The 17,658-nt window shown below is 44.8% G+C and overlaps 1 protein-coding gene across 1 annotated transcript; it reads left to right on the top strand.

Annotated features, from left to right (window-relative positions):
- Window positions 1–11,985: 11,985 nt before the first annotated feature.
- Window positions 11,986–16,044, top strand: LOC121577300 (duodenase-1). Its single transcript, XM_041891063.1, has 5 exons — window positions 11,986–12,089; window positions 13,095–13,257; window positions 14,184–14,310; window positions 14,536–14,763; window positions 15,447–16,044. The coding sequence occupies exons 1-5, from the start codon at window positions 12,032–12,034 to the stop codon at window positions 15,579–15,581; spliced, it is 711 nt and encodes a 236-aa protein (XP_041746997.1). The 5' UTR covers window positions 11,986–12,031; the 3' UTR covers window positions 15,582–16,044.
- Window positions 16,045–17,658: the final 1,614 nt, after the last annotated feature.

Here is a 17,658-nt window from a genome sequence, read left to right as displayed (position 1 = left end):
TACCCCGGTGTCAGAGGCCACCACCTCCACGATGAACTGGAGTTCTGGGTCGCGCTGAGTAAGGACCGGAGCGGAGGTGAAGCGACGCTTGAGTTCCAGGAATGCTGCGTCTGCCGCAGGAGTTCAGTGGAACGGAGTGGAGGTGGAGGTGAGAGTGGTGAGAGGTGCTGCCAAATGGCTGTAGTGGCGGATGAAACGTCTGTAAAAATGTGCAAACCCCAGGAAACGCTGTAGCTGCTTCAGGTTGGAGGGCGCAGGCCACTCTGTGACTGCCATGACCTTGGTGGGGTCCCTACGTAACTGTCCCTGTGCAATAATATAACCCAGGAAAGACACTGTGGCAGCATGGAACTCACATTTTTCAGCTTTAAGAAGAAGCTTATTCTCCAACAGCCGTTGAAGAACTTGGCGAACGTGTTGCTGGTGAGCCTCAGGGTCCTTGGAAAAAATCAGGATGTCATCTAAATAGACAAAAATGAAGCATCCAATCACATCCCTCAGCACGTCATTGACTAGACAGCAGGGGCGTTAGTAAGACCAAAAGGCATGACCAAATACTAAAAGTGACCAAGTGGTGTGTTGAACGCAGTCTTCCACTCGTCCTCCTCTCTTATGCGGACAAGGTGGTAGGCATTCCGGAGGTCGAGTTTGGTAAACACCATGGCACCATGGAGTGGGGCAAAAGCAGAGCTGATGAGTGGCAAGGGGTACTTGTTCTTAACAGTGATATTATTCAGCCCACGGAAGTCTATGCACGGCCTCAGTGACCCATCCTTCTTCTTCACAAAGAAAAACCCAGCACCCACCGGGGAGGAAGATGTCTTGATAAGTTCTGCAGCCAGAGAATCCTGGATGTACCTCTCCATAGCCTCTTGCTCGGGACGAGAGAGGTTAAACAACCGGCTACTGGGGAGAGGAGCTCCAGGCTGGAGGTCAATGGCTCAGTCGTACGGCCAATGAGGCTGCAGCGACAGGGCGTGGTGCTTGCTGAACACAGGAGCTAGATCGTGATACTCGGGAGGAACTGATGACAGGTCCGGAGGTTCTGGAATGAACTGGGGCGCAGACAAGGCAGGGGGAAGGGCATAATGTAAACAATTAGAGTGACAAAATGAACTCCAAGTGGTTACCTTTCCAGCGGTCCAGTCAATCTGTGGGTTGTGTAGCTTTAACCATGGGAGAGTAAGGACAGTCGATTATGTGGAAACGGATCTTTTACTGGTGATTTCCAGAGAGACACAGGATGACCGGGACGGTTCTCTCACAGGCATGGGTGAGGAGCTGTCCATTGAGAGCGTTGGCATCGAGGGGTGAATCGAGTGGGACAGCGTCCAGGCCCAACTGGGTAACGACACCTCGGTCCAGGAAGCTCTCGTCGGCGCCCGAATCGATGAGAGCAGACAGAGGAAAAGCCTGGCTCTGCCACACAAGGTTGCCTTCAAGCAGGGGTCTGGGGGAAGATGGGCATGTGATTTGGCTCAACAGTATATCCCCCACTACTACCGAGCCCCCCTCTTTTGCTGGACGCAGGGAACAAGTGGAGACAAAGTGACCAACCTGGCCACAGTATAGGCAGCTCCTAGCGCCGATTCGTCGTTGCCTTCCTCTGGAGAGAGACGGGCCCGGCCGAGCTGCATGGGTTCAGGATCTGGACGAGCCTGGGGATGGGATGCAGTTGGAGAAGGAGGACAAGGCACTGAAGCAGATGTTATGGGACATGCAACCCTACCTACCCTCTCCCTCCAACGCTCCCAGAGACGGTTGTCGATGCGGATAGCGAGAGAGATGAGTTCATCAAGTCCATCAGGCTCATCCCTGGACATCAACTCGTCCTTGAGGGTCTCAGTGAGCGCGTTCCGGAATGCTCCCTGAAGGGCCTCCTCATTCCAGCCGCTCTCAGCGGCGAGGGTGTGGAACTCAAATGCCATCTAAAGCAAACACTATGGGGGCCTTGACGGAGGGACAGGAGTCGTTTAGCGGCATCCTTACCACAGACCGGGTGGTCGAAGACTTTCTTCATCTCCTCCGTGAATCTGGAGTAGGAGAAGCAGATGAAGGACTGTCTCTCCCAAACCGCCGTGGCCCAGGAAAGCGCTGCTCCACGGAGGCAGCCAATCAGAAAGGAAATCTTGGCCCATTCGCTAGCAAATGAGTAGGGCTGTTGCTCAAGTACTAGTGAACATTGTACCAAAAAGGCTCTGCAGGCTCTGAGGTTGCCATCGTAACGCTCGGGAGTCGGAACAAACGGCTCCCGGAGCGGAGGAGAAGGACTTGGAACTTGTTGTGAGCTCTGGGCGAAGGGTCGGCCCTGTAGGTCAGACAGGCTCTGTGAAAACTCCTTGATGTGTTCCAGAAGGGTCTTCAGGGCTTGGTCATGTTGCTCAAGCAGGGCGTCTTGGCCGGCAAGGGTTTGGTGGAGAGTAGCAGAGTCTGCTGGGTTCATCTCTTTGGCCAGACCGTACTGTTACGCGGAGTGGAACAGGGGAACCCAAGAGCAGACTCAGACGAGGAGACTGGGATGAAGTAACCAAGGTATTTATTGAAACACAGGGGGGAGATGGAGAGCAGGTCAGGGGAAACTGCTGGAAACCAGGTGCGGAGGCTGCGGCTGGAGCGAGGGGGGTTGAGACAGGGTGAGCAGGTCCGGAGGGGAATCCAAGGGAGTAGTAGAGTGGGGAATCCAGGACAGAGTAGCAGGATGACGAGACGTGGGACTGGAGACAGGGACCAGAGTCAGAGCGGGCAGAACTGTAGCGGAGAGGAAAACAGCGTCAGGCAAGGAAAACAGGCACAACAGGATAACAGGATATGAATAGTAACAAATGGCTGGAACCGTAGACTGACTGAGCAGAGATTACGATCTGACAGTGTGGAAGTGGCAGGACTGAGTATTTGTAGAGGTCTTGATTATGGAGCAGGTTGCAGCTGGTGGGGATCTGCTCTGACTCCAACTGTCTCTGCCCACACAATCACACACACACGAAGAGAGAGAGAGGGAGAGGGAGAGAGTACTGGGGGAGTGGTGGCAGGTCAAGGAGACACAGGATGAGCAATAGAGGGCATTGCAGGAGCAGATGTGAAAGATCTAGGGTTTATATACATCATTGGTTGATACTCGCTCAGCGCCTTCACAACCCTCGTGGTGTTACCATGGCGAGGGGCAGACATCTAGCTGACTCGGCTGAGTGGGTCTTGCACACAGGCAGGTGGATGGGATAGTTTATCACAGATAAGCTTTGGAACTCTTGCCTCTGCCAATTCCTTTACTTCATTTATTTTCTTGCCAGTTTTTGTAAATAATCTCAGTGAATATACGACGTGTTGAAGTGTGGCCCGTAAACTCATCACAATAAATGTTGAAGTGCATGTCTCTTTTACAATGACATACTTCCTAAATGTGTTACTCATCCGAATGCATACAGCTGTTGAGGATGTACAGTATATCGTTTGCTGTGTGGTCCTGTCAGATAGAAAAACATAACTAGAGCCCTAATGGTTTGAAATTATTTGCACATTCATTTGCAAACAATTTCCATTTGTGTTTGAGTGTATTGAGGTTACATGACAGAATATACAGATAAAAATATAGTTTGTTATCTGTGTCACAGGAGGAGTAAGGCCTGAAGGCAGAAAGTGTTCAACATTTTTATCTCATGAAGAGATACAGATATCAGCACCTGATCAGTTCACATCATATAAGACAAGCTTGGGTAACATTTCATTTTAAGGGGTCCTTATTATAGTATTGTAATTAATTGTAATAATTCATAGTTACACTGTAATAACAACATGTAACTGGTGGTAATTGCAATATGTAATTACACAGGTGTAACAACGAATGCTTGTTACCATTCTTGTTACAAATGTTAAAGTTTACGATAGCATCCCAACGCTCCATATTTCAGCCTGCACAAACCACGTGATAAGTTTTAGCAATTTGAAAACCGACCAACTCATTGACACAACTCTGCAATAAAGGACTCTGGAGTCTAATTACGTTGTACTTATGCAGATATTACATGTAATCTGTGGTGTACTAGTGCGTTTATCCTCCCACTTGGATGGTGCGTCTGGAAGCCTTAAAATTAGGGCCAGGTTGTCAGGATGGCTAACGTACTACAGTGCCTTGCAAAAGTATTCATCCCCCTTGGCGTTTTTCCTATTTTGTTGCATTACAACCTGTAATGTAAATGGATTTTGATTTTGATTTCATGTAATGGACATACACAAAATAGTCCAAATTGGTGAAGTGGAATGAAAAAAATTACTTGTTTCAAAAAATTCCAAAAAATAAATAACGGAAAAGTGGTGCATGCATATGTAGTCAATCCCTTTGCTATGAAGCGCCTAAATAAGATCTGGTCACATAATTAGTTAAATAAAGTCCACCTGTGTGCAATCTAAGTGTCACATGATCTGTCACATGATCTCAGTATATACACACCTGTTCTGAAAGGCCCCAGAGTCTGCAAAACCACTAAGCAAGGGGCACCACCAAGCAAGCGGCACCATGAAGACCAAGGAGCTCTCCAAACAGGTCAGGGACAAAGTTGTGGAGAAGTACAGATCAGGGTTGGGTTATAAAAAAATATCAGAAACTTTGAACATCCCACGGAGCACCATTAAATCCATTATTTAAAAAATTTAAAGAATATGGCACCACAACAAACCTGCCAAGAGAGGGCCTCCCACCAAAACTCACGGACCAGGCAACGAGGGCACAATCAGAGAGGCAACAAAGAGACCAAAGATAACCCTGAAGGAGCTGCAAAGCTCCACAGCAGAGATTGAAGTATCTGTCCATAGGACCACTTTAAGCCGTACAATCCACAGAGCTGGGCTGTATGGAAGATTGGACAGAAAAAAGCCATTGCTTAAAAAAAAAAAGAAGCAAACATGTTTGGTGTTCACCAAAAGCCATGTGGGAGACTCCCCAAACATATGGAAGAAGGTACTCTGGTCAGATGAGACTAAAATTAAGCTTTTTGGCCATCAAGGAAAACGCTATGTCTGGCGCAAACCGAAAACCGCTCATCACCCCGAGAACACCATCCCGACAGTGAAGCATGGTGGTGGCAGCATCATGCTGTGGGGTTGTTTTTCATCGGCAGGGACTGGGAAACTGGTCAGAATTGAAGGAATGATGGATGGCGCTAAATACAGGGAAATTCTTGAGGGAAACCTGTTTCAATCTTCCAGAGATTTGAGACTGGGACGGAGGTTTATCTTCCAGCAGGACAATGACCCTAAGCATACTGCTAAAGCGACACTTGAGTGGTTTAAGGGGAAACATTGAAATGTATTGGAATGGCCTAGTCAAAGCCCAGACCTCAATCCAATTGAGAATCTGTGGTAAGACTTAAAGATGGTGAATAGTTATGCACGCTCAAGTTTTCTGTTTTTTTGTCTTATTTATTGTTTGTTTCACAAGAAAAAATATTTTGCATGTTCAAAGTGGTAGACTTGTTGTGTAAATCAAATGATACAAACCCCCCCAAAATTCCATTTTAATTCCAGGTTGTAAGGCAACAAAATAGGAAAAATGCCAAGGGGGGTGAATACTTTCGCAAGCCACTGTATTTAAGAACACATTCATTACAAGTAAGTACCCCTCAAGATACACTTTATTTTAACTAGCTCAATCCTGCGTAACGCCTAGTAATTACATTGTACTTATGTAGATATTACATTTACTCCGTGGTGTACTTGTAGGTTTATCCTCTCACTTGGGTGGCAAGGAGGTCCAGGTTGTCATAATGGATAACGTACACATTTATTATACATATTTTTATTTTATTTAATATATAACCTGGGATGACACCCATATGGTAGACCCCAGTCAGTGAGGTTGTCCCATACCTGATCTGTTATTGTAAGCTCAACCAAGTTAACCTAGATGGTACACCTTTTGGGGGCAAGTGCTAGCTACAACATTGACTGGAGATTTAGAAGAGTGCACATTCACGGGTAGATAATTAGAGCCTATTGAGCCTCCAACCTTTGTAATCTCGGACACCCAGTGCATCTGTCCACAAGAGATTACAATCTTGTGAGTTATTACTGAATCGGATGCAGCTGAGATGAAACAAAACACTAAATTGGTGAATTTAGTGGAAACTAAAAAGCATGGTAACAAGCGTTTGTTGTTAGCCCTCTGTAATTACAGACTGCAATTACCACCAGTTACATGTTATTATTACAGTGTAACTATGAGTTGTTACAATTAACTACAATACTTGTAATAAGGACTCCTTAAAATGAAGTGTTACTGAAGCTTGTTTTTGAGTGCAGTGCAGCTCACCAGTCCCAGACATTATATGATGCTTCTGTTCAGTTCAAACATTCAAAACAGTTCCAAATCATTGCATATAAAAACTGTGGACTAACCCTAACGCAGCAATGATGGAGTGGCGTGAGGAAGATAGAAGATCTACACTTGATCTAGGCCTCGACATGTGATACATGGTGGAAATAATCACAGGTGACCACCTGTCAAATATTGCACAAGTTTTGTGTTGGCAGGTATGACCATTTAGAGGTATCAATTTTGTTTTTTGCCACTGTCATAAAAGTCTCATGAAAAACATCAGATGAAGTCATGCACAAACCAATGTCTGCCAAGTATCTTAACAGCATAATCTATGGCTCTCTGAATAGCACTTAAGCAGAGGCCAGGCTGTCAACAAACAAATAGCGATTGCATCCCACTGGGCACACACTGGTTGAATCAACATTGTTTCCACATAATTTCAATGAAATCAAGTTGGACCAATGTGGAATAGACATAGAATTGACATCTGTGCCCAGTGTGATATGATCATGAAGAGAGGGAGTGCATCCACGCCAGTGTATTTCCCTCTAGGCAGGGAAAAGGCATAAGATCCTAATTGGGTAAGTCTACTTTACTAGCATTTTCATTGTTTCAACAAGTGGAAAGGGGATGGGGTTGGGGAATTTCTTTCTGGGAACGGTCCTCTGCCCCGTGACAGTAGTCACGCCCCCTGGTCCCATGGCTGGGGTGAGCTACTGTGCTGGGCTCCCCTCTCTGTCCCCTGGCCTAGTGTGCTTCTGTTTGGCAGGGCCCGCTACCAAGGCCCGGCGGGACACCAGCAAACGTGGGCTTCTCTTGTCCAGCTCTCCTCTCAGAGAGGGGAATCCATGCTAAACTAAGGCGTAATTTCACCCTGCTCCTTGAAAATACCATAAATACACGTACAGCTGGGTCTGACAAAGTTTTCATTGTGGAAATAGTCTGAATTGGATTTTGAAACACACGTGGAATTATGAACACCAGTCTTTATAGACTATATTCTAGTTCATGTGCCTTATAGAAAGTTTACCAACATTTTCTTCCCCCCTCGTCTAAAGAACAGCATCTAGACTTTAGATATTAATTGTATGTCTATTGACTTTTACTTTCACAACCATGAATCCGATAGACAACACAGCTGTCATGTGAACAACTTCAGAGGGCACGCTTGACAAGTGGTTAGAGGATTACTTCTATAATGAACATTTCATGGTGTCAGACAGAGGCTGGAGGCATTGTAGTAAGTTATCTGGACAGACCTATCAGAAAGGAGCTGATGGAGGACTCAGGAAGTCAGCCTTTAGTTCCTCTCCATCCTATCAACACAGATCCAATCATGTGTTTCTGGGTGCAGACTTCTTTATAACATGATCATACCACAGAGATAATGCCACATCCACCGACTCTACAGTAGGCCATGAATTAACCCCCATATGTGATTTCGAATTCACCGTGATGTGCGTCACACTGGTCAAGGAATGTCAATTTTCCGGTCCTCCTTTTATTATTGTCATTTTCCTTTCTTCTTAATAAACATGTAATTTTGTGCCATGATTGATGGACTTTTTATGACTATTATTACTTTCCCCTGTTTCTACTGCAATGGCCGATGGCTAAACCAGGCGGCGTCCAACCCCCGCGGTGCCAATAAAGCTGACACGCTGACGGTAAAGGCCTCTCCTGCTGGGCTTCCTCTCTGTCCAGCTCCTCTCTGTTTCCTCCTGTGATTCCCATTATGCCATCACACAGCTCCCAGAGACCATTCACTTCTCCTATTCGCTTTCCTTCTCACAAAACCCACTGTTGCACACTATTCCAATCAATTAGAATAAAAGGCTTGTGGTTCAGGTATGAAAGAGGGTATTATTCAGTCTAGACTCTGGAAGGTATGTAATAGACATACCTGGGGCTACGTGGTCAGTTTATTTGCTTACCAGAAACAAAGGGGTACCCCTTTTTAGCCAAGGGAAATATGTTGTTACCACATCACCTTTTTTTATGTGTTTCTGGTTTGTATGTTTTATACATCCCATGAAAGTATGTATCTGGAGCAGTTTAACTCACCCCATGATGTTGACCTCTGATATGAGGACAAAATAGGTAGACAGGAGGGTCACATAAGGAGAAAGGAGGGTCATGTGGTGTGAAAGTATCAGAAAGCAGACCTTTAGTTTGAGTTTGCATGGTAAACAGGAAGCAGCCGCAGCATCCCTGTGTCTGGGTGTAAGACAGCAGAATAATATATGTAGATATGTTCACACAGGTCATAGGGAGAAGAGAAGCCAACTGTTTCATTGCTTTGCTGGTATATAGTAATAACCTGCTATTATTATGTTATGAACTGAAATCTACTGAAGCAAGTAGAAACAAATTGCACCATGCCAAAGGGGGAGAAATGCAAAATGTGTAAGATTAATGGAAATTCCTAAAAGTGATTTAGAATTAAATCCTTGAGTCAGACAGGTTGTCACACCCTGGCTCTGGGACTCATTATGTTGAGCCAGGGTGTGTTCATTTCTATGTGTGTATTTCTATGTTGGTGTTCATTCTAGTTTGTTGTATTCCATGTTTGCCTGAGTGACTCCCAATCAGAGGCAACGAGTGTCAGCTGTTGGCTGGTTGTCTCTGATTGGGAGCCATATTTAAACTGTATGTTTTCCCTTTGTGGTTGTGGGTTTTTGTTCCGTGTTCGGTCATTGATACCGTGGACGTCACGAGTCGTGTTTTGTTTTGGTATTTTGACGCTTTAACTAATTAAAGTCATGTTTGTTCATCACGCTGCGCCTTGGTCTACTCCTTACCTCGACCTTGACAGAAAAACCCACCATGCAACGACCAAGCAGCGTGTCCAGGGGCAGCTCTTGGGCTGGACATGGGAGGAAGCGCCGGGAGAAGAGACGGTGGAGGCGCGCCGTAGAGAGGAGCTACGGCGTGATCAGGGTCGTCGTCGGACGGTCGTGAGGCAACCCCAGAAAATTTTTAGGGGGGGGCACACGGCATGGACGACGGGGCTGACGGAGGAGAAAAGGGGGCGGATCCAGAAGGCCACCAGGCCAGGGGTACACCGCCCTGTACGTCCTGTGCAGATGCCTCACACAGAGTGTGTGAGGGTAGGCATTCAGCCAGGACGGGTGGTGGCCGCTCTTCACTCCAGGCCTCCTATCCGTCTCCACAGCCCGGTTCGGCCTGTCCCTGCTCCACGCACGAAGCCTACGGTGTGCGTCGCCAGCCCAGTCCGGCCTGTCCCTGCTCCACGCACCAAGCCTACGGTGTGCGTCGACAGCCCAGCCCGGCCTGTCCCTGCTCCACGCACCAAGCCTACGGTGTGCGTCGACAGCCCAGCCCGGCCTGTCCCTGCTCCACGCACCAAGCCTACGGTGTGCGTCGACAGCCCAGCCCGGCCTGTCCCTGCTCCACGCACTAAACCTACGGTGCGCGTCGCCAGCCCGGTCCGGCCTGTTCCTGCCACCCGCACCAAGTCTACGGTGCGCGTCGCCAACCCGACCCGGCCTGTTCCTGCCACTCGCACCAAACCTACGGTGCGCGTCGCCAGCCCGGTCCGGCCTGTTCCTGCCACCCGCACCAAGTCTACGGTGCGCGTCGCCAGCCCGACCCGGCCTGTTCCTGCCACTCGCACCAAACCTACGGTGCGCGTCGCCAGCCCGGTCCGGCCTGTTCCTGGCACTCGCACTAAGCCAGGGGTGCGAGAAGTCAGCCTGGTAAGGCCCGTCCCTCTTCCACGCACCAAGCCAGGGGTGCGAGTCGTCAGCCTGGTAAGGCCCGTTCCTCCTCCACGCACAAAGCCAGGGGTGCGCGTCGTCAGCCTGGTAAGGCCCGTCCCTCCTCCACGCACCAAGCCAGGGGTGCGAGTCGTCAGCCTGGTAAGGCTCGTTCCTCCTCCACGCACCAAGCCAGGGGTGCGAGTCGACAGCCTGGTAAGGATCGCTCCTGTTAAGTCCAGTCCTGCTCCAGCCGGCGGGGCCAGACTGGACCAGGGGCACTATGGGGGGTGTATTGGAGGGTGGTGGTCAAGGCCGGAGCCAGAACCGCCGCCGAGGAGGTATGCCCGCCCAGCCCTCCCCTGGTTTGTTTAGTTGAGGCGCGGTCGCAGTCCGCGCCTTTAGGGGGGGGTACTGTCACACCCTGGCTCTGGGACTCATTATGTTGAGCCAGGGTGTGTTCATTTCTATGTGTGTATTTCTATGTTGGTGTTCATTCTAGTTTGTTGTATTCTATGTTTGCCTGAGTGACTCCCAATCAGAGGCAACGAGTGTCAGCTGTTGGCTGGTTGTCTCTGATTGGGAGCCATATTTAAACTGTATGTTTTCCCTTTGTGGTTGTGGGTTTTTGTTCCGTGTTCGGTCATTGATACCGTGGACGTCACGAGTCGTGTTTTGTTTTGGTATTTTGACGCTTTAACTAATTAAAGTCATGTTTGTTCATCACGCTGCGCCTTGGTCTACTCCTTACCTCGACCTTGACACAGGTCTGATACTTGCATGACAGTCCATGATCCAATCTTTGACCCTGAAGTTCAATTCCAATCTAAAATGATTTTTCCACTTGGATAAATTGTACATCAACCTCCAAAGATTATTATTTTCAACGAGAATGCAGATGTTGAGCACTGGTATTTTACGACCCATACCTTTCAAGTCATTTTCTACTTTAATTTTGCTAAACCGAAAATAGCCTTTTAGAACCCACAAGCTACCAAGATACATCATTAACTGCTTTCGATTTATGCCATACATGAATATGTCTAATAGTGGTATAGTTTTATTTGGATTTCTGGTTGGAAGTGGAATGACTGACCATGATGTTCACTGTCATCTATGGAGGTTAATATAATATAAGAGAGTCTAGTCACTTGATCCTTTAGTTTTCTACCCAAAGGACTCTAATGCCTTCTTCATACCAGACAAACCTCTCAGATCACAAAGCACTGGGTACAATGAACCCTAAAATCAAACAATTCACATTTCGATACACTCTCTTTTGACTGGGGTTAAGTTTAAATAATGTTACCTCTGGGGCCCGATGGCAGAAAAAGAGACTTATAAGAGCCATGACTTTGAACAGGGAATGGGAATCTTCAAGGCTGTCTGCTGCTTTTACCTGAGTGGCATTGGATTGTAAATTATGACAGATGTATGTATGTGCATCACAGGCCACCTGATTTATGCTAAATGATGCACCAGTAGACTCAATTACGAGTCAGCCTTGGGTCACACACAATAAGTGACTTTCACATCATATAAATCTATCAAAACATAAATCATCATCACAGGATATTTGTTCAATGTCACCCACAAAGGTGTTCTCTTGTTACAGCAGAAAACGGTTCTCAAAAAGAATCCATGCGTTTATGTGCTTTCCTTTCAGTCCCATGATGCTCTGAAAGACCCCTTCAGTCCATAACAACTAGCCTAGCTATAGTTTCAACATTACTGCTATTGGTGTCTTGCTTGTGGCGCTTTGAAGGAAGTAAATGCAAATATATCAACCTCAAATGAAAGAGGATGACATGCACACAAAGGGAAAGGGTTTAAGCTCTGTCATTCATCACTCTCAGTGTCAATCACTCAAAATATATGCATAGATGATTAGTTCCTGGTCTCCTCCAAGGCCTATTTAAAGCTGAAGTGTAATAAGAGACAGTGAATGACATTTCTCACAGGTCTCCAATCACACCAATTGCTCAGCTGAACTCCATTTACTATGGGCATTCCATTGAACCTGGGTACTCTGCTGCTGATACTCCTCTTCTACACACAAGGTAAAGAAAGCAAATACCTAGACCGTATATGTACAGTGAGCTCCAAAAGTATTGGAACAGTGAGATATTTGTTGTTGTTGTGGCTCTGTACTCCAGTGCTTTGGACGATACAATGACTATGTGGTTAAAGTGCAGATTGTCAGCTTTAATTTGAGGGTATTTTCATCCATATTGGGTGAACCGTTTAGAAATTACAGCACTTTTTGTACATAGTCCCCCCCCATTTACATTTTAGTCATTTAGCAGACGCTCTTATCCAGAGCGACTTACAGTTAGTGAGTGCATACATTTTTTTATTGTAAATAAGAGTAGAATATGTTTCTAAACACTTCTACATTAATGTGGATGCTACCGTGATTACGGATAATCCTGACTGAATCGTGAATAATGATGAGTGAGAAAGTTACAGAGGCATAAACATATTCTATTTTTATTTACAATAAAAGTGACTCCAAAATGACACAATACATTATTTACAATTCATTTCTATTGGGCACAAAATAATCTGAAACACAACCAAAACAAACAGCAAATGCTTCCAACAAATGTTTACAGTCACAAGCTTGATGTAGTTCTTAAATATGGGACCAAATAAGTTTTACTACTTTAATACAGTGAATTTGTCCCAATACCTTTGCTCCCCTAAAATGGGGGGACTATGTACAAAAAGTGCTGTAATTTCTAAATGGTTCTAGATGGAAATACCCTCAAATTAAAGCTGACAGTCTGCACTTTAATCTCATAGTCATTTTATCATTTCAAATCCAATGTGCAGTACAGAGCCAAAATAACAAAAATGTGTCAGTCCCAATACTTTTGGTGCTCAATGTATGTACTGATTCAGGGTATTGTTGTACTTTTGCAGTCTACTACTACTAATCCAAACCTGTACTGTATCAGGTATTAAGCAAGAAGAAGGTATCAAGTAAGAAGAAAAATGCACAATGTCTGGTGTGTTAGATATTATGGGTTGAGAGTGGATCCTGATTGTTGATGTTGTCACAGTGCACGCAGGGCGTATCTATGGGGGCAAGGAGGCTGTGCCCCACAGCAGACCCTACATGGTGCTCCTGGAGAAGGCTGTCTCCAAAAACCGGAAGGCAGGAAGCTGTGGTGGTTTTCTAGTGAGAGAGGACTTTGTGATGACTGCCGCCCACTGCAATGGGGGGTCAGTAATGTCTGCTTATCTAGTGAGGGAAAACCAAGGGCAAATATATGTGGAGCCCGTTGGGCCCCATTATCTGCCCTATAAATGCTTTAACTGTTTCTCCTTAATACTCAGTACCTCATAGCTATATGCATAGAATTAGAATTCTGCCAGAGGAAGTGCAAAATTGATGCTGGTCAAACTGCAATTTCTATTGGAATGTTTTGTGAATCTCACCAACTAAATTTTAATAGGCTACCATTTCAATGTCTCTAGGTTTTTCACACCTGAATATCTTTACTGTTTTTAGCCTAGGGCTATCCTACCCTAACGTTGCATTTACACATTTTGACATAATGTATTTCTAACATCCACTTTGGAGCATTTAGACGTGAAACACAGCTTAGCCCAGGGCTAAGACCTCCAATAGCCAAAGGCTGGGATAAAAGGTGCAGTATGAAAAACCTACCAATAAATGTAATAATGCACCATTAAGATATATTGCAGACTATTTAACCCTTAAACAAAAAACACATGATTTCAATTGTGGAAAATAACATGATTTCACATGACAATTCACATATGAAATCATGTGAAACGTGTTTTTGGAACACTTTACGTGATCACGTTTTCACGTGTAGTTTCATGTTATCACATGTTACTTTACATGTTGTCACGTTATCACATTAACTTCCCGTAAGATCACGTGATCACATGAAAACGTGTTTTCTGAACACTTCACATGTGATCACGTGAAATTCATGTGGTTTTCCCGTAAGGGAAATGTCAGAGCACGTGTTGAACCAAGCGGAGAGCAAGGCTATACAGTAGATTTACATTACGTTTTCAATCAGCATCCGTGTTAGTCCACTAGTGTCAGCTGCAGATGTGTGTAAGACCACAGTATATTCCATAGCATTGTGTCTCTGCGTGTGTGTATGTTACAGATCCATTAAGGTCAAGCTGGGAGTCCACAACGTGCAGCAGGAACAAGGTCAGGAAATGCTTGTGAAACAGGCATTTCCACATCCAAATTATGATAAAGAATATAATAATGATATCATGCTACTCAAGGTAAAACTCCAAGCTAGGACCTAAAGCTGAGCATATTGTTTTTATTTTCACCTACACAAGTGAAATTGTGCATGCACATTGATGTCACTACAATGTCAAAGTATGAAATTGATTTGTAACAAACAGTTAACCACCATTAAATTAACCACCAGGCTTGCTGAGTAGACAATAGAACCAAGGATGGAAGTTGTAACATTAGACAACCCTGCTCTCTCTGCCTCCAAGCTGGAGGGGAATACGGTTTTCACTGACCGTGTGAGACCCATTGGCCTCCCGCAGACAGAAGATGAGGAGGTGCCCAAGGACTGTCTGGTGTCAGGCTGGGGACACACTATCAGGCGAGTAAATAAAGGCTGCCCTGTGCTACAGGACCTCAACGTGACACTGGATGAGAATCAACTTTGCTCTGACAACCATCAGGTCTGCTCATCAGGACTAAATGGACCTGCTCCGGTAAGTGGCGTCTGAAAGTATATAATATTACAGGGGAAATAACATGGGAGGAATTAAAGAAAATGATAGTTTCCCCTTGGTTTGAGAGCATGAATCATTCCAAGGAAAATGTGCCTTTTCATTTGCCTGGCTACCCAAACTCCTTACTTTGGCCAAACGCTATGCCACGCCCATGGACATTAGTTTGTTCTCCACAATTAGTCTGTATCTGAGTACCTCCCTGATGATTTCTAGAACGCAAACACATTCTAATCGTTCTGATTGGTCCTAGAAAACGATGGGTTGGGCCAAAACACACGTGGGTAAAGGGGTCTTTTGAAAATTCGGAATTGGCTGTGATTCTCTAATTCAGTGTTTCTTAATCCTGGTCCTGGGGAACCAAAAGGGTGCACATCTTAGTTTTTGCCCTAGCACTACACAGCTGATTCAAATGATCAACTCATCGTCATCTTTGATGATTTGAAACAGGTGTGTAGTGCTGAGGCAAAAACAAAAATGTGCACCCCTTTGGGTCCCCAGGACCAGGATTAAGAAACCAATCGCTGATTACTTTATTATGTACAACACCCCTCATTGACTTCAACTATGGCAGTCTCAGACTGAAGTATGTAGTGAACATAGAGCAGCGGAAGAATTCAGTTTTTCATTTGTTCAGTATTGTGGTCTATGTGTGTTATTTCCAGGGAGACTCTGGTGGTCCATTAGTCTGTAATGGTGTGGCCTATGGGGTGGTGTCTACCAAGACTAGAGACAACACCTACATCTACATGCGCATCCCTGACTACCTGGACTGGATCAATGACACCATGAAGAATTGATATGCCACTGACCAGAAACATTTTGTTAATTTGGCCACCCAGGTGCCTAGAACATGATTATGATACTGTGAAGAATCATAATGTGCTTATGATGCTTTCTGATTGATTTACCAGTGCTGGTTAATGTCTTTGCCCAGAGCCGCCTCTTGCTATACGGATACTTTTTTGTTATTTTTTTGTTTGTTATTTTTTATTCAGTGAGAGTTAGAAAAGTAGAATACACAAGTTGCCATTTCGAAATTTGGTAGTGCATCAGCTGTTTTCCACTTGTTATGTCAGTCACTGACAGTCACTCAATTAACCCATGCCAGCTAAAAAATGTATTGCTAGGTAAGGTAGTCTAGCCAGCTATCTAAACCTTGTAGAAGGCCGCATCATCACCAAATTACCGACCGGGCACGCAGGGCATGTGCCCAGGGGCCCTGACCTCCAGGGGCCCCCATTGATTTTGTTAATCACTCTCACACAGATATCCTATTTTTATATTTGTATTTATTAGGGATCCCCATTAGCTGCTGCCTTGGCAGCAGCTACTCTTCCTGGGGTCCAAACACATTAAGGCACTTACATCACACAAAACAAAATATAAAACAGTACATCATATAACATTATTACACCACTACATATCTACAATATAAAATGTATAATACCACCATACAACAATATTACAATGTACATGTGTGTAGAGTGCATGTGCTAGCGTTTGTGTGCGTCTGCGTGTCTGTACCTGTGTGTATGTCTCTTCACAGTACCTGCTGTTCCATAAGGTATATTTGTATCTTATTTTTTAAAATCTGATTCTGCAGCTTGCATCAGTTACCTGATGTGGAATAGAGTTCCATGTAGTCATGGCTCTATGAGGTACTGTGTGCCTCCCATAGTATGTTCTGGACTTGTGGATTGTGAAGAGACCTCTGGTGGCATGTCTTGTGGGGTATGCATGTGTGTCCGAGCTGTGTGCTAGTAGTTTAAACAAACAAGTCCCTCTTTGTGGCACCTGACCACACGACTGAACAGTAGTCCAGGTGCGACAAAACTAGGGCCTGTAGGACCTGCCTTGTTGATAGTGTTCTTAAGAAGGCAGAGCAGCGCTTTATTATGGATAGACTTCTCCCCATTTTAGCTACTGTTGTATCAACATGTTTTGACCATGACAGTTTACAATCCAGGGTTACTCCAAGCAGTTAAGTCACCTCAACTTGCTCAATTTCCACATTATTCATTACAATATTTAGTTGAGGTTTAGGGTTTAGTGAATGATTTGTCCCAAATACAATGCTTTTAGTTTTTGAAATATTTAGTACTAACTTATACCTTGCTACCCATTCTGAAACTAACTGCAGCTCTTTGTTAAGTGTTTTTATGAGACATAAATCATAAATGAGACATAAATCATGGAAAAATGTGTAGAATTGCAGGAAATTAGCTGTCAATGCCCCTACATGCAGTAACAATTGAAACCTCTGAATTTCCATCTGTCAAACAATGCTTTCAAGTCCTGTTCTGTGCTGCAGCAGTTTTAAATCTTACATTATTTATTGTGGGATTAAATTAGTAGAGTTGATGTTATTGGAGACATTTATTTTGTGAATATCTGAGCAAATGTGGTTTTATCAAGTTGTCCCTTCACCAGTAAGGCAACAATCATATTTCTAGTAGATGCTTCACTGCATTGAGCAGTAAATTGAAAAGAATGAGCAGTAAAATACATTGAACACACCAAAGATCTTTGAGACAAGACTGCCCCCTTGTGCACATCTGGATAACATACCGTCCATGTAAAATACATTAAAACGGTCTGGAATGTCTTTTGAGGGCATTAATTGCAATAAATGAAGGAAAGAATGTCTATCATCATGACTACTAATGATATTCCTAATATTGTGACAAACAAAAGAGATGAAAACGCCAGAAGAAAAGTCAAATATGAGATTCCCGAAAACCGGGTTAGGAGAACTTAAGCAGCAGGTTAGGATAATTAACGTACCAGGTTAGGATAATTAGAGAAAATGCTCTCCTAAACTGCTATGAAAAGTCACTTCCGGTCGTAGCTGTATCGAAGTGGCGTGTTTTTAGA

This window comes from Coregonus clupeaformis, chromosome 11 (genome assembly GCF_020615455.1).
Source record: "Coregonus clupeaformis isolate EN_2021a chromosome 11, ASM2061545v1, whole genome shotgun sequence".
In the NCBI taxonomy this organism is placed as follows: Eukaryota; Metazoa; Chordata; class Actinopteri; order Salmoniformes; family Salmonidae; genus Coregonus; species Coregonus clupeaformis.
This window is presented reverse-complemented; position numbering and strand designations above follow the sequence as displayed.

Coding starts and splice junctions, on each gene's coding strand:
- LOC121577300 (XM_041891063.1), top strand. CDS start 12,032: ATGGGCATTCCATTGAACCTGGGTACTCTGCTGCTGATACTCCTCTTC. Junction 12,090..13,094: donor ACTCCTCTTCTACACACAAG/GTAAAGAAAGCA, acceptor ATGTTGTCACAG/TGCACGCAGGGCGTATCTAT. Junction 13,258..14,183: donor GCCGCCCACTGCAATGGGGG/GTCAGTAATGTC, acceptor TGTATGTTACAG/ATCCATTAAGGTCAAGCTGG.